A 23,864-nucleotide genomic window follows, 5' to 3' on the forward strand; every position below is an offset into this window, starting at 1 on the left:
CTCCTGTTTCTTTTTCTTCGAGGGTTGCTCCGTATTCACAGACGCAAAAATACAAGTTCTACTTACTCTGCATTTCTGTTTTCAGCTCTTTGCTTTGCAATTTGTACCGTGAGTCTTGCAAGTAATTCTCCTCTACTATTAGTGAAACCCTTCATTATTCTTCAGGCTTTGCTATCGTTCTTTCTAAAAATTAAAGAGAAGAAAGTGGTGATTATGATAAAATTTTGCTGTTGATCCGCGAAAGCCGTAGATACTTGGTTTTGTCTGCTCGGTTTTTGCTGCAGATACTAGGTTTTGCCACCCATTTTCCTGCTGGATGTAGATACTAGGTTTTCAAATTCTAGTATGTGCATACTAGGTTTTGGCTGTGGAAAACCGATAAAATCCGTTTCTATCAATGTAGATACTAGATGATATCTCAGAAACTATAGAAGATAGAAAAGTTCTGACTTCACCACTGGATTCGCCGTGTTAAGATTAGGGGAGATCCATCCTTAACTCAAAATCGATTTTTTTGTAGATACTTGGTTTTAGCAGAGGACAGCCGAACTACGGACCTTAATTAATGACCCGTCGGCGGTCGGCAGCTTGTCCCCTGGGAGGCTAGTGTCTTTGAAGGGGGTTGAGTTATTTTTGCGGGTTTGACGAAACTTTGACGTTTGATTTTCTCAGTTCATTTCATGGCTTCATGACCTCTGTCAGCTCAGCCCAAGTGTTTTCAAGATAGCAATAGCAATAAGGACCAGACAGACTTTTCTTATTTCACGGGATTGTCTGATGGCATTAATGGCAAGTAGTAACTATATTTAAGTCGCCTAGGTGTCATAAGAACCGTTACTAGCCAAAATGTGTGGGAGGGGGGGAGGTATTTATCGACGGCCTGGTAATTTTTACCAACTGGTTTATGCAGACAAAAACAACTTTTATTGAGAAAAAACGACTGTGTTGACAAAAATTCGGCTGATTTTAAGAAAAACAACTATTTTCAAGAAGAAACCGACTGTTTTTAAGAAAAATCTACTGTTTCCAAGTAAAAATTTGACTGTTTTCATGAAAAATAGCGGCGCGGCGCGTTGACTCGGCTACTTTTTAACGACTGGCCGAGAATATTTGAGGGGGGGGGTGCCCCGCCTCCCACCTAGTCGTTATTGCCCTGGATGTAATCAGGTCAGAAAAAGTTTATTGAGCCAAAAAGTACTGGCCTATCCTAGAGGGTTGGGGGCTTCTATGATCTGTTTTCTGTTTGCCAAAATGCGTGTTTTAACTAGTTGCCAGTTCGTTACTTCATCATTTCAAAATTGGAATTCCTCATATGGTATCAACGAGAGGTATAGTTCTTACCGAAAGTTTTGAAAGCCCGAATCTCATTAGAAGAGACCATCAAAATCACGATGATGAAACAGCTAAGAAATATAATTTTTTTCGTAATTAGCAATTTCCTTGTTAGCACAAACCGTAAAGTTTGTTAAAAGTAAAATTTTTATTTGAAGTTGATAAGATGTTCGATTTTAGGGTAAGAGGGCATGCTGAAACCGTACCTGACAATCGTTTTTTAGCTGGACATATATTTCGTCCGGAATCCAGCTTAAACCAGATAATTTATTATACGTATATTTTTTATTTGAAGTTGACTGGATGTTGGAGATAGGGATAAAAAGATACACTAAATTCGTTTCTGAGCTTCAATGTTTCGCCAGACAAGTAGCTCCGGAATTGGCCAGCTACCGTGGTAACTGATATTCAGATATCACGGTCCAACCGTGGTATCTGAAAAGTCATCTCATTTTCATCAAATTTTGTCATATTGGTGAGAAACAAGTTCAGAAGCAAGTCATGTAATGGGTTATCAGCTTTTCTTTTGGGAGGACTTTTGAAAAGTGCAATTTCGGCAATATAATAGTCGTTTTTGCAGTAGACCCTATATCAGATATCACGGTAACTGCAAAATGACTAGCTGCGGATCCGAAGATACCGTGGTAACAGGGGTATCAGCAAAAACGCAACATATGTGTGTTTACGTCATATCTACTGTAATTCGACGTCATATCTGCTTTGACGAAACTGATCAAAACTTCCTGCCTTACTTCTGCCAAATTTCCGACTTCAGCCGGATTTCTGGCGAAGGATTTATCCGGAAAGAACAAAGGCTTCTCAGCAGGCTGGTGCTGGAAGAAATTAAATTAGTGCAGGTTCGTTTCTATCACCAGCAAGTCTATCTATTAAAGAAAGGACATAATAGCTAAATATTTCTCTTGTTTATAGACCAAACGTGTTACAACATAATGGCAGAAGTGATGGATATCGATCAGGAATATAAAGACGGTGATAAAGACTCGGAAGATAGTGAACCATCGAACAAAAAACCGAGAATCACAAAGAAAAGGGCAGACCAAAGATACAAGACTGAGTGGGAAAGAGAATCTGACTTTAATGAATGGTTACGAAAAGGAAAGGTGCAGACCGGTCAAAACAGTAGATATTTAGGTCACTGTCTTTACTTCAAAAAAGGATTTCGTTTGTAAAAAGGGGAAACATGACGCAAAAAGGCACAAACAGACCAAAACTCACGAAGATTATAAAAAAGTAAGGATGACTTCGTCTTCTAAGGCCATGTCATTGAGTCTTCATTTTTCTGGTGATTCAAAAATCGAAAGAGTGGCCACTGTTGAAGCGAAGCCAGTGACGTTTCTCGTTAAGCACAATATACCCTATTCTCTTTCTATAGACATGCTGAAACTTGTAAAAAGTATGCCAGATCTTCTAAGCCCGGCCACTCTTTGTACAACTAAAGCAAATAATATTGCCTGACAAGCGTTAGTCCCTCATTTTAATGAAAAGATTTTTGAAAACCTGAAAATAAATCTTTTCTCTGTAGTAATTGACGAGACCACAGATTCCTCTGTAGCCAAACAACTTGCTGTTTGTGTCAGCTTTTGTGATGAAGCAATGAATGTGCAGGTAGATTTGCTCGCTCTTATCAAATGCAGCGAAGGATAAGCTTCTGGTCTATTCAACCAACTAGTGAAGGTGATGGATGATGTCAAGAAGGCGGGTGTTCCTCTACAAAACTGGGTAGGATTCTCTTCTGACACAACGAATGCTATGATGGGGTTAAACCGCTCAGTCAAAACACTTGTTGAAGGGAAATATCCCTGGGCTACAGTTGTGAAATGTAGCTGCCATCTGTGTGCCCAAGTTGCAAGTCATGCCTGCAAAAAACTGTCCAAGAGCCTCGAAGATCTATGTCGGACTGTGTGCAATCACTTCAGGCACAGTGCAAAACGTCAAGATGCACAGAAAGGAGTTTCAAGTCTTTACTCAAGTGAAACAGCACAGATTCCTTGCTTTGGCTCCAACAAGCTGGTTGTCGTTTCAAAACTGTGCACGCCGTATTCTCGAACAGTGGGATACTTTTACGTTGTACTGGAACTTGTTGGTACCTGATGATCACTCGCATGCTAATGATCATGTAATAACGACACTAAACAACCCATACTCGAGGGTTATGATGTTTTTTGTCGAGTACGTGTTGGGAGAGCTGAATGAGTTCAACGCCATCTTCCAGTCTGAAAACTTCTCTTTCACCTCATGAAAACCCAGGTGGAAAAACTTCTTCGGACAGTAGCCATGAACTTTATGAAGCCTTCATATGTTAGAACAGTCAACCCTTTTGACATCAATCCGCATGACGAAGTGAACTATCTTCCTGACGAAAATAACTATATCGGCTACAAAGGGTACGATTTCCTTGTGGGGCTCGAAACGAGAGAAGTTACCAGTGGCCGTTTTGTAGCGGAAAGTCTCCAAATTCGTCTCTCCGCGAGGGATTTCTACGTCGAAGCTGTTCAACAAATTCTTGACCGTTTTCCATTCTCTGAAAAGATCTACGACCTGGTACACCTGCTTACCCCAAGCTCTAGTTATGAACTGAAAGTTCCCAGTCTTCGTCAGTTCTTCGACTACTACGATTCTGCGCTTTGGAATAAAGGAAAGCTAGAGCAGGAATGGCGGTCTATACCGAGTGTAGCTCTACCTAGTACTGTCCATTTCCTTGACGTAGATGATTTGGATATTGTCGTTTATTAGCACCATACCTCACAAACACGATCACCAAATAGTAGTTAGGTGTTCCCAAAGATCAACTAACTAGTTCTGTGCGTTTTATCACCTCTTTTCTCAAGCGCTAGTACCGAACGTCTCTTCAATTGAGTCATGGACGCAAAAATCGATAATTAAAACTAACTGAGTGCATTGGCTCTTTTGGGAACACTGAAAACTAGGTGTGGTCTTAAGCGCAATTTTAAAGGAGGCCTTGACTCGGGTAAGTCAGTGCTAGAGCTAGAACCTGGACTAGTCAAGTGTGTACTCAAGGTGAAGGCTAGTGCCTCTTCTCGTGACTGTAACGTTTTGAACCAAAGCATTGTGTATGATCTGGCCAAAGATATTGTTTGTGACACACGTAAACAGTCTGATTCCGATTAATCTTGTCTGCTTGTCTTGTATTATTTTTCTGAAATTAATCTTGTCTGTTTGGCTTGTATTATTTATCTGAATGTTCCTTCTTGAAGCTTTTGATATTGATTTTCATTAAACATTAATCAAAAAGGGTTGAGATACGAAAATCTAGTTACCCATCAATTATTCTATTGGATAGGCTTGAAGGCCCAAGGGAAAATCGCTTTTAATTTCTTCACTATTCACTTCACATTTATACAGTTTTCCCACCGTGGACTTTCCCTGCTGTGGTACCTCTGTACTTTTACTTCTGTCGCGTGCTTGACAAAAACGATGAACGACAAGTGTGTGTTTACTGACTGATCTGACCATGCTTACCTTTGACCGCTGAAAAGAAGGATAGACAGCACGTGTTTTCTCAAATTTATGACAGATCTTTACCACACTTCACTTGACACTGAATCAACGTTCATATTACAGCGATATTTTTCACCCATTCTCTCTCAAATATACAAAACAGCTTTTACCGAGAATTTCGGGCGTGCTGTGGTTTTTACCGCATTTTGGTTCAAGTATGCCGCGGAAATGCCAAAATTCGGAAACGCCGCGGAGCGGTGTAAGTGGAGTGGCAACACTGGTTTCTTGCCAAAATTCGAAATAAAAACATAAGGAATTTGTGCCTGTTTTGATGACAGTATTAATCGAAAAAGAAATTGGATATTTCCTTTGTCATAGAAGATGGTCGTCCTTGAAGAATAAAGCAGGAGTCCCTAAAATGATTCTGTGCAAAGACTTGTTTGAAATAAATTGCCCATTTTTATTCGATTTGCAGGCACAAAAAATTGCAAAAAACTGGTTCAACAAAGAAAAGGACATGGTGGGTATGAAAAATTTACAAAAAGATGAGCTAGAAATAATAGAAAATGTGTTCAAAATAGTAAAGTCTGCTAAAGAAGCTGGATATTTAAGAGATTCTTCACACTCTTGTGATTATAGTGAGAACAATAAGAAAGCAAGAGAATTTGTGAAGGGTTTTTTAAGCAACAAAAAAGCTCTTCCCTATGGAAAATTCACTTCAATGGATCAGAAAAATATTAGTCTAAATGGAACAAACTACCTTTTCTTTCCAAATGTTAGTGCTGTTGTTTGTAATATCTTGTCCAATGATGTTTCTGAATTTAATGATAAATTCAACTTGATTGTGATAGATCCTCCATGGGGCAATAAAATGGTATCCAGAAAGAGGAAGAGGAATAAAAGTCATGGGTAAGTTCCTATCAATAGGCTAAAATTCCAGATAGTCTAAAGGGTTTTGCTATCTGGAAAAAATAGCTGATTTATGTGAATAAAACCATTAGGATTGTTTTCTGATCTGTTCTTCCTCTAAGGGTGTTGATGGGTAAATTTTTACCAAATCATATTATTGAGTTTCAAATAAAGTGAATATACCATTCAATGCCTTTTTTTATGCTGATTACAAATATAACAATCATTTCTATTGGAAATGAATTTTAGCCCCCCCCCATATATATGCCAATTCAGGTTATATATTTCTACATTAGGGGGGTGGGGGCAAATTTTATTTCTGATGTAAATGGGAGGTAAGTTTAAAATTTACCCCCCCCTAATGTAGAAATATATACCCTGAATTGGCATATATAGGGGGGGGGGGCTAAAATTCATTTCTGATAGAAATGATTATTATATTTGTAATCAGCAAAAAAAAGCCATCAAATGGTATATTCACTTTATTCCTAACTCAATAATATGATTTGGTAAAAATTTACCTGTTGATGTTTAATGATTTTAGACAAACTTTGTGTTATGATAGTGAAACTTTAGAAATAGATTTGTAAAATCAAAGCATTTGAGCCTCATAACCTTGCTAATTTCTAGTCTGGGTTTAAGTCTAGGAGCAGTCCAGTACATAAGCAAACATGTTAAGAAAAAAGTTTTTACTTTATAATATGGAGAATAATGCCAGTTAACATAGTTTTCTAGGGGAGAACCTTTATCTTCAGTTCTTTTCTTGTATTTCCAGTTTTTCTATCATGTTTTTAAATATTTGTGTTTATTCTTTGAAAATCCCTTATAAAAAAACACCCAATTGCCATCTAACTAATCTAACTTCACCTAACCTTACTTAACCTAAATTATAAGTATTTGTTAACCTAAACTGAAGATAAAGGTTATCCCCCTGCAAAATATGTTAACTAGGATTATTCTGCATATTATGAACTAAGAATTGTTTCCTTAAGTATGGACTGCTCCTAGACTTGCACCCTGGTTTGTCAGTGGGGCTTAGGGTGTTCAAGGAGAGTTGTCCAGTCACCTATTGTCAATGCTTCTGGCCAGATATCTTCTCAATTGTTTTGAATAAAGAAGTGAAAATTGTTTAAATATTTTTGGTAGCTGTATCTTTGTATGTTTTGGGGATAACCTCTTCCCTGAAGTCCATGACTACCACTAAAGAATGATCTTGAGAACCTGGGTTTTAGACATGTAAATTCTGTTTCCAAGATACCTCCACTTCCTGCCCTTGATATTTGTGTTATTATAGCCCAAGGCTTGTTGTGCTGCAGGTCTTTATCACCATTTTGATTTTTTGCATCCAATAGGCCTAAGCATATTTTTTTTAGCCCTAGGAGTTTCCTTTCCTGGTGTTGATTGAAGTTCTATGTTTCTGGGCAACAGCAATTATGAAGAGCATGTTGATATTGAAGAATCTCAGCTTTAGTTGCAGAGAGTACTTTTGGCTTTTGTGGATCTTTGATAGCTTTCCAAAAGAAGTATTGGCCTGATCAATCCTCACCTTTGCTTGATGCTGACATGAGCCACTATTATGTAAGGTTATCCCTATTTATCTAAACTCTGCAACCTTTTCAACTGTCTGATTATTGCAGTGTAGACATAATGAGGATCCAATATTTGCTATATGGTACTTTTTACTTTGTTAAAATTAGTCCTCAGGCTAAAAGATTTGGCAGTATCTTTGAGCTTGGTTGAGGCATTGTTTAAGCTTTAGCTTACAGAGATTTGAAAGACTGATATCATGAGCAGAATCTAGGTCTTTGTGTCTCTTGTTCTCTAGCTGAATTTGGTTACTGCAAGTACAGAGAATGTAGTAAATTATGTGGATAAAAAGCAGCAGTAGTAATATGCAGCATCATATTACCCTTGTCATAATGCAAAAAATTGGCATTTCTAAAAGTGATTTTGATGCAGGTCTTGATGTCTATGTAGAAAGCTTAGGTAATTTGGATAAGCTTGTAAGGAGCACCATAGTATCTGAGCACTTCCCAGAGCATTTAGTGATCTCAAGAAATAGTGATTTTTTCAAAGTCTATGAAGACTATGTAAACCTCATTTCTCCATTTTTTGCTTCTTCTACAAGCCTTACAAGTGTGAATAGCTTAATTTCATTTCCTGCTGTAGGATAATTATTCACTAAAGTTTTTTTTTTTTTTTTTGTTATGGGGAAAAATGCATCAAGTCCCAGCTTTGCTGCTCATATAAAGGAGCAATAAAGAAGCACCAAAAAAGCAAAACATTGAAATTGTTAATAATGATTTCAGATTAAACAGTTAGCAAAACATTCTTGGAGCAAGCAGAATAACTAAAGAAAGTATCACAAACTATGTAGCTGTTTACACCTTTTTTTGCAATCTGCAGTAGCTTTTTTGGCAAAAACATGCATCAGTGTAGGTGCATGCAGGCCTAGGTCTGAGGGTGCATCTGAAAATTCTCTGGGGGGTTGAAATCACAAAAAAGTGAATTTTTGCCAACATTTCCTAGAGGTAGGGGTCCTTTGGATCTATCTTAAGAGGTGAAATCTCTCCTACTAGTATTTTGTCATAGCTGGTCAGCCAAGCCAACATTATGGCCAGAGATATTTAAAGAAAATTGTTTTCCTCATAAAATGGAAGTAAAAAAAGAAGATGCTGTCTTTTATTGTGTGTAAAATTGCACAAGTGCATCTACAAACCTTCAATGCCCTCCAGCAATTTCCAGCAATTTAGCAAAACCATACCTCTAGTCATACTTGCTTTTATGCAACACAGATATGCACAAGTGCATATGCAAACCTTGAATGCCCCTTTCCAGCAATTTAGCAAAACCATACCTCTAGTCAAACTTGCTTTTACCCAACACTGGTAAATATTTATTGTTATTACTTAGCTGATTTTACTAGCTCATTTGTTTTTCTAGGTATGACTTGATGGAGATTCATGAAATCCAAAAGCTTCCAGTAAAAGATCTTCTATCAGAGAATGGACTTGTTGCTCTTTGGTGCACAAATAAGGCTGCTTTTAGGAGTTGTGTGCTTCAAAAGTTTTTTAAATGTTGGAATGTTGAACATGTTGCAACATGGTATTGGACCAAGGTATTTGGTTGTCTTTCCATAGCTTTAAGGAAGTGTAGACCAGGATTAGCATGTCACCTTTTGCCTTGACTGTTTCTTCTTTTTATGCAAATTACCTTTTGATTTTTTCTTATTTCTCAATTCTTTTTTATTGCAATTTCTCCTTTTTCTTCTTCTCTCCATGCGAAGTTTAACTGCTTTGGCTTAAAGGGAAGATTGGTGGTACTACAGATATGCACATAAAAATAATATTGGATCCTGAAATGAACATGGGAAAGTCCTAAAATTCCCATAGGGTCAGTTAACAGCAGTCAAAAAACAGCTGCATATGCTGAAAAATCATGTCAGTAAAAAGTATTTGACTGTGAAAAACCAACCAGTTCCTAGATGGTATTGCTTTGGACAGGTATTGGAAAAAATATGCCCCTTGTGGTCTCAACAACAAAGGTGGCCAAGATACTGTTCATGGAGTTGGCTATATTTGGTCCTTTGCCTACCCATGCTTCAGGACTTGAAAATAAGTATGGGAGGAATTTTGAGTAAAGATAGATATGAGAGTAAACCTTTTTGTCCCAGCAGCAACAGTATCAGCTGCAGATCAGTTCAAGGTTTCTTAATATGTGTAGAATGTTGTTTCATATGGAAAACGAATGAATGCTGAGTCAAAAGTATTGATGAAGAAAAATTACTTTTGATGCCAAGTGCTCTGTAAAGTGTGCATCAGTTGGGACCCTTGGATGACAGTTGCAGAGTAAAACACACATCTGTGCCTTATGGGGAAGAATCGGCATGTTCTGTTTCGTGTTTGGGATTAGCTATAGAATTAGACAAAAATTTAAGACAAAGTCTTAAATAGGTGAAGTAGCAGTAACATGGATTCACTTCATCCTGTTTTTTTTAAGAATCTTTGTTTTGAAAAAAGAATCTGTTTAGATTACCTATAAGATGGGCATAGACAATTGCCTGTGGTTATGGAATGTCTGTAAAACTCTATCAGTATATGTATTTGAAGATAAAATAGATTAGCTTATTTATACAAGCAATCATAGTTTAGAATAAAAATTCCAACTAAATGGCGCTAGTACTTACAACAAAAACAAGAAAAAAACACAAGACTATAACTTATTAAACACTGACATGTAAAAAGGAACAAACGAATTGGCAAAACGGTTTGTTCTTGAATTAGGCAATTCCAGTCTCACTTTGTTAGCTGACCTTGTGTTTATTTTATTCCTCATAACTGGTGGTAGAATTCGCTCTATGTTTTTCACTGCTAAGAAACAAAATGGCCAAATTTGCAAATCAAACCCAAACAACATTCGTGAAGCAACGGTAGTTGTAGGACAGATAATGCTAGTTCATAACTTACATATGTGTCTGAAAGAATAACTTTAAAGGCTCTTTTTTGTTGTGACTCAAGTTAATTGCTTTGGTAACTTGTGTTGTTGACTTGAGGGCCCCATACAGGGCAAGCATACTCGAGAATTGGTCGGATGTATGTAAGATAAGCCGTCTTAAGTTGGGACACGGAAAAACCGAAACGACGTAGTAAGATAAGGGTACGCATTGCACCATTTGCCTTTTTAGTGATTGTATCAACATGAGTATTAAACGAGCAGTTAACGCCAAATGTGATACCAAGAATTACAGCCGAAGATACACTAGGATACGGCAGAGGAGGATTGACAAAGTCCCTCTTAAAAGGATTAAAGTGAAGGATTTTGGTTTTTCCTTCTTTGATTTTAAGGCTGTTGAAACAAGACTTAAAAGCTCAAGTTGCACCAAATTACAAGTATAAATGCTCTACTGGGTCATAGGTTGGATTCAAATCCCCCTAAAGAGGCAAGATGAACTCAGTTTCCACCCTAGGCTATATTCTATTGTCATCTAATTAGCCTTTCTCATGGAAGCAGATGACAGGAGCTCAGTCTTATCCTCATAGATGTCAGATCAAGCATGAATGCCCAAAAATATAACTGCAGCTATTGGCCATGTTGGTTTGAATTCCACCATCCTACCCAGTTGTTGGGCAGATGACAAGGAGATTTTGGAACTCCCAATTCCCGCTCTTGCAGAGGTAGGGTCAAACGCTGAAACTAGATAGGCAAGAGTTTTTGCCTAGCTAGTTTTTATTTCCTACCTTATTTTCCAGCCTAGCTCTTATTTCCTTAATTAGTATTTGACTTTATTGCGAGGGAAACATCTCACCTTCCTTTACCCTAATTTTGTTAGAAGAGCTAATCCTGAAAGTTGTATTTACTATTATTGCTATCTCAGACAACTTATTGCAGTGCTAAGCCACCTGAGGACAACACAGCTGAGCAAAGCTCAACTAAAGAAAAATAACAACAAAAAGCCTCTAAATGGGAGTTTACTCCAGGTAAACTTCCAAAATGCATAATTGGCATACTAACTTTTACTTCCAAATAAGCTTGACTCATACCCAATCACTGCTTCCAGAAGGTGTTTTGATGACTTGAAACTCTCTCTGGCTGACACCATCCTTGTCAGCCAGAGAGACTGAATCAACTCCATAGTTTGAAAAACCGTGACTAGAACATTAATTGTTATTTCTGATTCAGTTTGGTTGATAAATAACTTTTTGTTCTGGTAGATGGCTTGATGATGATCTAGAATCCCCTCCTCCCACCTCTAAAGAGATCAAATCTAGTTTAGATTTTGAAAAAGTACACTGTGAAACATAGTTCTCAATTTCCACTTGTTGTGTTTTTAAATTTTCAACCTGTTCTGGTAGATGCACAAAGGTCAAAACCATTCCCAACCGAGAAACTATCTGGCCCCAACCTTGAAAAGGCACAACATAGTGCTTAATGTAAAAAAAAAAATCGTCAAGAAGAGATAATATATTTTGGTCAAGACCTCTGATCGACTGCCTTCATTGCAGAATAAACTAATAAATTTTACAGTAAAAGTCCACAGGACAATATAAAAAAACCCACTAAAACTAAAAGAAATAATGTAATGACTAAATGATGTAAAGTAATGTAATGACTTTCCAAGTAATGTTTAAAGGGTTAGTTGAATAAAAAATACTATATTGAATGATAGTGTTTCAAACTTTCATTTTATGTTAGACTTTTTAAACTTTTAAAAGCGTGTACTCAGACATTATTTACAACCAGAATATAGAAATCACTGCTCTTTTCCTCCCCACAAAGGCCTGACGAGACTCGGAAAACAAAGGTCAGGTCTGACTCAGGTACCCAAGAACAATGACCAGGACCATATCCTGATGACGTTAATTTTGGGACCTCTTCCCCCCCTTAAACAGAATGGGAAGTATTTGGGCAAACTATCCAAAAGGCTCAAATCAGAGACTACTATTTATCAAAAAGTTTGAGAGAGGTCCAATTGTTTCGTATGGTATGAATTTAAGAACCGTCCCCTCCCCCCCCCCCCAAAAAAAAACAACAAAAACATAGGACTGGATCTGGATCCTCGTCGAATCACTATGGCAATAGCTCTTGCTTCCTACCAATTTTTGTGGAGATGAGACAACGTTTTTTGGTAGATCTAGTCATGAAAACGAATTTAGAAATGCTTTTTTTCTTATCCCTACGGAGGTCTCATTGTTTTCGAACACCAGCAGGTACAAGAAGGAACTTACTCTTGCTTGCACTCAAGTTTTGTTGAAACCTGAAAGTTGTCTCTGGTAGATGTCTGTATGATAGTATTTTAGCCTTCCATGCAAAGATTTTCAGGATCCTTAAGGGGCATAACTAGAACACTAGCTCTTACATCTAACCAAGTTCGGTTGAGATCCTATAACGCCCTCTGATAAATGTCTTGATGACAAGAGTTTTGGGACCCCTTGTTCCTCGTCTTCAAGATATTGAATTTGATCTAGATGCCGAAAGCATAACTAAAACAGTAACTCTCATTGAATTTGATTGAGGAGCAACAACCGTTTTTTGGTGGATGTGCTAGTGTCAAAATCCTCCTTTCCACCTACTTATCAGTCGAACAGACAACTAGTCGTAGTCTATTTCCAGATCCATGTTTCATATGCATATACAATTTTAGTAAAGTATATCAACAAAGGAAAATAATTTGGAAAAGCCCAAGAATTGGAATTTGGGATTTCAATATTATTTTTTCCAGAATTGTTTCCTGAAGATCTAGAACAAATTAAGAATATTGATTTTTGGATCTTGAATTCCGTGCTCTACACAAGCCTGTCATTACAACAGCTCCTAAGTTTTCTTTCATAGCTAGGACAGCTCATTTTTTTTATAATATTTAGTTATTTAGAAAAAAAATGATTAGAACGTTTCTCCTGGAAAATTGGTAGAGATTTTACAAACTTTGGAGGATCGTTTCTCCCCCATTCACATTCTAAATAACTAAATAACCCATTTTTTTCTAAATAACTAAATATTATAAAAAAAATGAGCTGTCCTAGCCATGAAAGAAAACTTAGGAGCTGTTGTAATGACAGGCTTAACCCTTATCGTAAGAAAGGTTCGAATTTTCGTCTCTTACCGTTGCCGAGCTTGATCAAAATAAAAGTTAGATAAATAAACTTAAAAGCTGCAGTGATGCTGTGTAACACAATAAATCAAAGAAGGCGAATCAGAAGAAACAGAGACTACTGAAATTTCTAAGTAAAAAAAGGAAAAGAAAGTAGTAGCTTTCTTAGCTGTAAATGAAGGAGAATGTTGAAACAAGCAATTTGTAGAAAGAAGTTGGCCAGAATATATGATAACACACAGAACAATGACTGTGAAAACAGATAAGAAAGTAGTTTGTGTGGATGTTTTAATTTGATAAATCACTTTTATTTCATTTGAAATCATAAATATGCTTCAATTTCATGCCATACTTTGTTTTTGAAACTTTTCCCTTTTTTTGGAATATGGTCTGGGGCAACCCATATTTGAAATAAAGGGTAAGAAATAAAAGTAAATATGAAGAACGTTCATGCCAGGTTATAAAGTTCGTGCTTAAAGTTACAGTGACGTAGGATTAGCTAACAGCAACGCAAGACTTTAACATTAAAAGAATAACTTGGGAAAAGACTACAGCTGTAGTGACATATAAGCTATATAAAATACACCTAGGAGGAAATAGGCCACCTAAGAGGGCTAAGAGAAGGTGGCTGGCAATCTTATTTGCTATAAGTCGCTTCAGCTTCAAAACTCCAGCAGACTGGACAATTTAGATTTAAAGTATGATTTGTCTAGTCATAAATGATTTGACAAGTTGATGTTCTTGGGTTGATAAACCGAAAAAAAGTAAAACAAAGGCAAAAGTAATCAGTTTTTGGGTGAAGGGTAAGCAAAAGAATTCAAGAGATAGGACTTTCAAAAACAGTGTGATAGTTAAAATTTATTTATTTCAAATTTTAGAACATGAAAATTGGAACTTGGAATGTTACGACATTAAAAAATGACTATCGTATCGATATTTTGACTGACGAATTCAGACTATTCGAACTGGACTTATTAGGAGTTTCAAAAGCTCATATCCTAGGGGTAGGAAGCATGAAAGTAGGTGATATAGAATTTTTTTACTCAGGCAGGAAGGATGGGGTACATAGAGAGGGAGTAAGGCTCATGATGACTAAGGAAGCTCCTAAGTCTTGTTTAGGTTGGGAAGGTATTAATAAGAGAATACTAATTGCTCATTTTATAACTAGAAAGTTCAGGGTATCAGTTATAGTAGTATACGCCCCTATAGTACTGACTGACGGAGATACTGGTGACTCAGATGAATTTTACTTACAGTTACAGGAGCAGATAGACAAGGTCCCAGGTAGGAACATGATGTTATTACTGAAAGATTTTAACGCTCAGGTTGGTAGAAATAGGGATAGATAGTATCCCAGCCTAGGTAAATTTGGTGTAGGAAAAGAAAACAGTAATGGATACAGACTTTTGCAATTTTGTAGGTATAACAATATAGTTATAATCAATACGGTGTTTGATCATAAAATGGATGATAAGTTAACATGGTATTCACTTGATGGTAAGACAGCAAACCTTGTTGATTATGTTATAGTAAACCGAAGACTGGCAGGATCAATACAAGATACTAGGGTATATAGGAGTGCTGCTATTGATGTTAAAAGTAAAGATCACCATCTAGTAGTGTCAAGGGTTAATTTAAAGCTGAAATATCGGAAGGGTAACTACCTCCCGGGAAATTATGATGTTGGTAGACTCCAGGATGAAAATTTGAGCGAAACTTTCGAGGAACAGTTGAATACTAAACTTGAGAGTTTAAAATTTGATAATTTAGAAGACGGTAGGAATAATTTTAGAACAATAGTTTGTGAAGTTGCTGAATGTGTATTAGTGAAGAAATCTTGAGCTACAGCTAAGAATATTAGTGCAAAATCTTTATGTTTAATAAAAAGGAGTAAGGACCTGTACAAGAATTATCTGAGTGATAAAATGGCATGAAAACAAAAGAAATGTAAAGAGAGTGGAGTAAGCTTTAAAATATGAAGTAAGAAGGTGGGAAGTGGAGGCCATGGATAAAATTGCCGAGGATCTGGAAGATGCAGCTAGACGACATAATAGTAAAATTTTGTACTGGCACGTTAACAAACTGAGAGGGAGTAGTCAATCCGGACTTGTCCCAGTTAAAGATAGGAATGGGGTCGCAATTAGCGATAACGAAAAAACTAAAGAGAGATGGGCTGAACATTTTGAGAACTAGCTTAACCAAGATAGAGTTGCAGGAAAAAATATAGAGGAAAACGAAAAAGTTTGTGATACCTTGGATGTGAAGGAAGATTTGTTTTGTGAGGAGGAATTAGCAACAGTAATAAAAGGATTAAAAAATAATAAGGCTCTAGGTGCTGAAAGGGTGGTAAATGTGTTTCATAAATATGGTGGCTCTGAGCTTAGAAATAAGTTACTGAAGATTATAAATATGACTTTTGAAAAATGGGAAGTACCTAACAATTTTAGGAAAACCTTAATTAAGCCATTGTATAAGAAAGGTGCTAAGAGTGAGTGTGGTAATTATCGAGTCATTAATCTGGTCTCTGTAGGTTGCAAATTACTTAGTAATATGATACTTTTTAGACTGAGAGATACCGTAGACAAGGTTTTAAGAGAAGAGCAGTGCGGTTTTAGTAAAGTTAGAGGAGGTGTCGACCAAATTTTCACTCTTAAGCTAATAATTGAGAAGTGCCTGAGTTTTCAAACACCTTTGGTCCTCAGTTTTATAGATTATGAGCAAGCGTTCGATTCTGTTGATAGAAGAGCTTTAGTAAAGGTTTTATCCTTGTATGGTATACCAGACAAACACATTAGAGTGGTTAGTGCTATGTACGAGAATAACACTACAGTGGCTAAGGTAGGAAATGAGGTTAGCAGCTGGTTTAGTATTAAATCAGGAGCCAAACAGGTTGTGTTCTATCCCCTTTTTTATACGTTATTTGGATGGACTTTGTCTTAAGGAGCACAGGAAAGGCAATGGGAGACAACGGAATCAAATGGGGAGGAAGAAGTCACTTGGAATTGGATTATGCTGATAATTTAAGCATTCTAGACGATAGTATTAGCAAAATGAATAAAGTTCTAGAGGTTTGGCAAGTTCAGGATGCTAGAATATGCTTGAAAATTAATGTTAAGAAGAATAAGTCACTAAGGCTAGGAATGAGAGAAGAAGAAAAGTTGACGTTGTGTAATAAAAGGATTGATCAGGTGGACAGCTTCACTTACCTTGGTAGTATTATTAGTAAAGATGGTAGCAGCAGTGAAGATGTTAAAAATAGAATAGCCAAGGCTCAGGGTGTTTTTTCACAGTTAAAAAAAGTCTGGAAGAATAGGAAGATACGTCTGCAATTCACGATTAGAATATTAGAAGCTACAGTGATGACAGTGGTCACATATGGATCTGAAGCATGGACTCTCCGAAAAGCAGATGAAGAATTGCTAGATGTTTTCTAGAGAATTTGCGTAAGGATTGTTCTGGGTACCTGGCTGACTGACCGTGTTTCAAACAATAGGCTATACGAAAATTGTTGTTCAATACCACTCTCTAGGGCTATAATGAAAGAAAGGTTGAGGTGGTTAGGGCACGTTGTGCGGATGAAGGATGACAGATTGCCGAAGATTGTTCTTTTCGGCCAACCATCTAGGGCTAAACAGAAAGCAGGTCGTCCCCGCCTGGGGTGGGAGGACGTCATAAAGAAAGATTTAAAGGAAATGGGAACTCCGTGGGCGGGTGTAAAAAGGGAGGCTTTGAATAGATTGGGGTAGCGGAGGAGCGTGCGTAGCTGTGTTGGCCTCAGGCGGCTTGGTGCTGCGGTGAGTTGTTAGTAGTAGTAGTAGTAGTATTTCAAATTTTAGAAGAGATACACCATATGTTGAAATAAAAAAGGTCAGACAACTTTTTACTAAAGAACTGTCAAAGTGGGCAGCTGTAAATACCTTGAAATGTTTGAGGGGGGGGGTAAGTACTTCGAATTTATCAGAAACATCAGAAGCGTAGCGAAAAAAAATTTCAAGTCTGAAGGGTATCATATCTTGTTTCAAACATTTCCTAATGTTACACTTTTCATATATTTTGTTCTTTCAGGAAGGATGAGGTGAGGATACAGACTTGGAAATATGATTCCATTTTATGGCTTATTTTCTTTTTTTTGGCATTTGGGACAAAATTCAAAACGCCAAAACTAGTAAATTGAACAGGAAATAAACGAAAGTATAGGAACAACCGTAGAAATCTCGACAGTCTGCCTAATTCCTTGCCCCCGTTTACGTTCTTTGAGTTTAGCCAACAAATGTCCTATTCATGGGATGCGTGAAAATTATTTAAATTTCTCTAGCAACTCGAATCATATGCTAGATAAAATTGCTGGAAAACTGTAAGAACAGAATTCAAAAACCATATTATGCAACCATGCTAGTAACATGGATAGCCTAAAGGATTCAGCACTGCTAAGATTTCTTGACAAAACCTGTGGATAAATTCCACGTAATGTGGATAATAAGAGACAAAAATTTATCCAACAAATTGGAGACAAAAGGTTTTTGGCTATTCTGACTTGACCAATGTATTCACCAATTATTGCATGCAGCCTTGATAAACAATCTTGGCCCCACAAACAATCCCTGAAATTTTCAGGCTTGAACGTATTTTGGATTAGTGGCGCCTCTTGACAGCTGAGGTCCTTGCGGCGGCCTTGTAGTCTGTTGCTACAGCTGAGTTCTAACTCCGAGTGCCGTATAATCAAGTTTATATCAAACCCAATGCGCCACCATAGTACAATTTTCAAGCGTTAATTCCAAGCGTTTGTTCTTTTGAATTTCCCGCCCGATCGTTGCCCAATTGTTTTTATTAAAAATATTTACCAATATTGTTAAGCTAACAATGGGACGGCAGAAAAAGCCTATTCATAAAGAGTTTTTGTTATTGAATAGAACGTTTTCTTGTCCCCAAGTTTTCATTTGGGTTTTTGCAAAGGTCATTTTGCGATTCCGGTAACATTGTGGTAGATTTCCAGACGTAACTTCGTACCAATAATAGATACACGACTTTTGAGTTTAGTGTAGTGAATTTAGATGTATTTCTAAATATTTTTGTTTAATATTTTATTTGTGTAGCCTGATTATATCCAACTAGACCTACGGAGAGGCAAGGTAAAACATTTAGGCTAGACCTAAGATACAAATGATACAAATGATATTGCAGCAATGTGAAAGCAGTTACTGGCCTACTGTAAACAGCACGAAATTTGATTTTTGTCATCAATTATTTCGGGTGGATAAACGAACACAAGATTTAGATCAAACTCTATTTTTTGCTAAAGCTTAACACACACAAAAAAAAATCAAAAAAAAATCAGTAAACCCAAAATCAAAAAAGGTAACCCATGTTTAAGATCGATTAATCTGGGCTGCGCAGTAAGTCTTGATGCATAGTGATACGTATTTGAGAGCCAGTAAAAACCGTAATTTCTATTTGTAGGTAACAACATCAGGAGAATTAACAACGCCCATAGGAAAAAATAAGAAGCCATATGAGGTTCTTCTATTGGGTAGAAATAAAAACAGTGTTAATTACAAACCAGTACCACCTCAAAGGATATTAGTAAGCATTCCTGCAGCAATTCATTCCTTCAAGCCCCCGCTCGATGGTAAGTAAATGTTGTGTGGAGAAGGAATAGCAATGGTAATAGATTGATACTAATATTTAGCCTAAACAATCTAGTTATAACCAATGCGGCATTAGGTCATAAAATGGCCCATAAATTAACATGGTACTTACATAGTGGAAAGAGGGCCAACCTTAGTGATCATGTTATTGTACATTGAAAACTGACAGGATCGGTTCAGGACCCTAGGGTATATAGGAGGGCTGTTGTTAGGTAAAATTAAAGATTACCATCTAGTAGTGCCAAGAGTATATTTAAAGCTCGAATTTAGAAAGGGTAACTACCATCCGGGTAGATATTGATAAATTCTATGGCGAGAATTTGCAAAGAACTTCTCAAGAACAGTCGGAACATGAAACTAGAGAGTTTAGAATTAAGCATTGTAGATGATGAATAGAATAGATTTACGAAACATTGTATTGGCGTTTTATTAAAGTGATAATCTGGACGTGTCCCAGTTATTATAAAAAAAAAAAAATCAAATTTCAAAAAATGAAATTTTTATATTGGAAATGCAATATCTCTTTTCTCTACCAGACATGCTAAATTTTACACCTTTTGGGATGCTCTACTTTAGTTTTTACTTTATACCCTATTCCTGTCCTAACATATTCCACCTATGTATATCGACAACCTGGTCTGTTTTGACAACAGGGGGGCGCTTAAAATATTTTTATTTTATTCAATCGTAACAATAATAGAAGAAGTAGTAATAAAAAGTGATGGTACTACTCGTAGCTCTGGAAGTTTGAGCTTAATACCCTAAGCTGCTGCTGGATTATTGCTAATACACGCCTTTGATAACCCCCCACATCTACATAGTGTGTTTTATTCAGTTAAAAACCGCCCTCACCATTCCCTGAAAGTTTTACGAATTCCTTTAGCCTTAGTAATAGTAGTAATCGCAGTAAAAAAAAAGTAATAGTAGGAGTATTGGGAGTAGTATTAGTGATAACAGTAATAGTATTCACATTGTGCCTTTTTGGTGTAGTTAAACATCCCTTTCTCATGCTCTGATACTTCACAACTTAATACTTTATATCCGTTTATACTTAATTATTATCCGTTTATACTTACCACTTAATACTAAAATATTGCTTATACGCCCTTTTAATAACGTGCATGCACACAGTGTGTTTTGATATAGCGTAACGTTCCTTTACAGTCCCTTAAAGTTCCACATTAATACTATTAGCATTGGTAATTGTAGTAATGATAGAAGTAGCAGTTACCATTCAATCTTCAGTGAGACAAAACCTCTTTTGGACGTATTTAAAAGTTTTTTTTTATATAATGATACGCATGGAAAGAGTGTGAAACCTGTTTGACTGGTTTTATCATGACTTTAGACGTTTCACTGTTATTAATTACCTGAATGCATTCGAACTGGTAGCTTTGATTGCATCCTAACCTTGCTATTATGTGATGCCAGGTGTCTATAGAGAGGGAAAAGAGGAAAAGATTATGTTAATAATGGCAAGAGTTTTAGTTCTTTTGTTCTTTTTTTTTGGGGGAGGGGGTGTAAATAACTAATTGAGTACCTTTTTTGTGGCCTCTCGGGGTATTATTTTAATAGTATTGTTGAATTTGTTTGTTGTAATGTTTGTGGGGCCGATTAGGTCGCAATATTGGTTTAAATTTTTTCTCTTTGTCCTGTATTATTTTCTAATGTATTTTTGCCACCCCCTCGGACAAGTTTTTTACTTCTTTGGGTGGCTACTATTACTTTTTTCTTTTTTTTTTGGTTTAATAGATATATCTCTCTCAAGTAGTATGCACATAGTGCGTTTTTATTAGTTGAACGCCCCTCAATGTGCCCTGAAAGTCTCAACCTAATGCTCTAAGACGTTCTTGAGGTACTCCTGATGCATCATTTTATCCTTTTGGCAGCCTCTATGCACATAGCGTGTTTCAGTTAACTCCACATTCCCCTCAACATTTCCTTAAAATTTCTCCTAATACCTATAGTGTTAGTAGTAGCAGTAGTAGTATTAGTAGCAGTATGCGCTTGATATCTTTTGGTCAGTTGAACATCCCCTTCAACATGGACTCAAAGTTTCGGCTTAATACTCTAAGCTGTTCCTGGGATACAGCTTTTGCGCCTTTTAGTAACCTGCATCAACATGGTGTTTTTTAATTTAGTTCAACATCCTCTTCAATATTTTCAAGTAGTAATAGTCGTATTAGTAGTAGTAGTAGTAGTAGTCGTAATAGTAGTAGTATGCACAGCAGTAGCAGTATGCACAGAGTGCCTTTTGACTAGTTCATCATCCCTGTCAACACGCCCTAAAAGTTTTAACTTAATACTCTAAGTCAGTGTTTCAAACTGGGAGGCGCGGCTCCCTAGGGAGGCACGGACTAGTCCAAAGGGAGGCGCGAATATTTGCTGCTGAGCACACCGTTCTGGGTTTATGAGTTAGACGGTCTTTGCGATCAATTAGTTTCTCAGTGTAGCTAAAACCGCATATTTAATTGGATATTTTCGATGTGTTGAAGAGACTTATAAATAAAGATATATTTCTTTGCAAATTTATTCCTTGCAAAGCCATATCCAGTAAAATTTTGAATATATTTGATAGTTTTTTTTTAAGCAGAAAGGTATGGTGGAAAAATTCCTTTCGCTTTGTAAAGACAGTGTAAAGTCAATGCCAGGACACAACGCTGGCCTCCTAGCACTGATTAAAATGAAAACTACCCATGTTCTCTGGGCGCACTGCATGCTCCATAAAGCTGCTGTTGTATATAAAAAAAAAATGAGTGAGGAACTTTTTTACAGAAGTAACGAAAGCTATAAACTTAAATAAAAAACAGTTTATTATGAGTTAGATCATTTACAAAGCTGTGTAACAATATGGTGGCTACTTACTCCTTCCTTCTGTATTATTGTGAAGAATTCGACGTAGATAATTTCGGAGACCACACTGCCTTTCCCTGACGATAAAATAACAGTTCAAAATAGGGATAAAATCATTTTTTAATAGACAGTGTATAATAAATTTCACAAAAAATACCAGATATTTCGGTCACATATACAGTGACTGTTTGTGAAATCCATTATACACTGTCTATTAAAAAAGGATTTTATCCCTATTTTGAACTGTTATTTTATTGTGAAGAATTCTGACTATCTTGTGTCAAAATGATTCAGAGGATGTATGAACTAAAAGAGGAAATTGTAATTTTTATCAAAGAAAATCAAAATGAGGACGCAAATAAATTTAGGGATGGTAATTTTATTTTTAAAATAACTTGTTGGTGGATATCTTAGAAAAATTGAGCTTTTCGAACAAACTGATATAAGGGCCAAAAATGCATCTATTGGTTCAAAAAGATAATGTGAAAGAATTCATAAAAAATGGAGCTATGGAAGACGAATTTGAAAAAAAAAGTTTGACATGTTTCCTCTTTTAGATTTATGCGCCCAAGATACCATAGGAGCGAACAAAAATCCATTTGTTGAACACTTGGATGCTCTGTTTATTCATTTCTCGAATTGTTTTGATGATCTCAATTTTACAAAATAAGCGTGGATACCGAATCCTTTTATCGACGAAGAAAATTTGAAATTTGAATCACAAGTAATGAGAACTTAACTTGATTAAATTAGCTTGTGATAATTCTATAAAACGAAGTTTTTAGAATACACTTCTAATTCAATTTTGGCTAGATATTAAGAGTGAATATAATATTTTGCCAAATAAAGCTTAAAAGCATTGATGCCGTTCTTAAAATTCCATCGATACGAAACGGAATCTTCTGCATTAGCTGAAATGAAACCTAAATATGGTGTTTTTTCGGTTCCAGAAAAAGAGCTTCGTGCAATCATATCATCATTGACTTCGAGATTTGACACTTTTTGCTAGCAAGCCCATTCATGTCTTTAAAAGTCAAAAATATAATTGTTATTCGTTTTCTTTGTTTGTAAGAGTTTGTCTTAATACATTTTGTAGTAGCTACTAAAATTTTCGCATTTGTATTATTTTAGAAAATGAAAGGGGAGGCATCCTATGAGCAAACATTTTTAAGGGGGCCGGGGGAAAACAAAGTTTGGTAACCTCTGCTGTAAGCTGTTTTTGAGAAATTGCTCATACATCCTTTTGGCAAACTGATTGCACAGAGCATGTTTTGATTTAGTTCAACATCCCTTTAAGTATTCCCTGATAGTTTCATCTTCATACCCTTAGCCTCAGTAGTAGTAGTCGTAGTAGTAGTAGTAGCAATAGAAGAAGTAGTAGTAGTAGCAGTATGCACAGAATGCCTTTTCCATAGTTCAACATCCCTCTCAACACGCCCTAAAAGTTTTAACTTGAAAAGTTTTAAACTAAGCTGTTCCTGAGAAATTGCTCATACATCTTTCTGGCAACCTGAATGCACATAGTATATTTTGATGTAGTTCAACAGCCCCCCCCCTAAATATTCCCTAAAAGTAGCAGTATGCACAGAATGCCTTTTCCATAGTTCAACATCCCTCTCAACACGCCCTAAAAGTTTTAACTTAAAAAGTTTTAAACTAAGCTGTTCCTGAGAAATTGCTCATACATCCTTTTGGCAACCTGAATGCACATAGTATATTTTGATGTAGTTCAACAGCCCCCCCCCTAAATATTCCCTAAAAGTTTCACTTTAATACCTGAATAGCCCTGAAAGTTTCAACTTAATACTCTAAGCCGTTCCCAATATATTGCTCATATGCCCTATAGTGTGCTTTGATTTAGTTGGAACTTCCCCTCAACATTCCCTGAAAGTTTAACCTTAATATAATTAGCCTCACTAGTAGCAGATTAGTAATGATAGTATTATTCACGTAGTGCCTTTTGGTTAGCTCAAAATTCACCACAACATATCCCGAAACTTTCAACTTAGTGCTCTAAGCTCTTCCTGATATATTGCTGGTACAACTTTTTGGCAATC

General features: G+C 36.5%; 1 protein-coding gene across 2 annotated transcripts in view; it reads left to right on the forward strand.

Moving 5' to 3' along the window:
- The first annotated feature begins 5,120 nt into the window (after nucleotides 1-5,120).
- Mettl4 (Methyltransferase like 4) overlaps nucleotides 5,121-23,864 on the forward strand; it is a 33,057-nt gene continuing 14,313 nt past the window's right edge. For both annotated transcript variants that reach the window (XM_089105895.1, XM_089105896.1), the window contains exons 1-3: nucleotides 5,121-5,721; nucleotides 8,665-8,839; nucleotides 18,767-18,935. In XM_089105895.1, the coding sequence (XP_088962021.1) occupies nucleotides 5,144-5,721; nucleotides 8,665-8,839; nucleotides 18,767-18,935 (922 nt within the window). In that variant the 5' untranslated portion in view covers nucleotides 5,121-5,143. The remainder of the gene's footprint in view (nucleotides 5,722-8,664; nucleotides 8,840-18,766; nucleotides 18,936-23,864) is intronic.

This window comes from Artemia sp. Qi Xiang Cuo, chromosome 20 (genome assembly GCF_049724085.1).
Source record: "Artemia sp. Qi Xiang Cuo chromosome 20, ASM4972408v1, whole genome shotgun sequence".
Lineage (NCBI taxonomy): Eukaryota > Metazoa > Arthropoda > Branchiopoda > Anostraca > Artemiidae > Artemia > Artemia sp. Qi Xiang Cuo.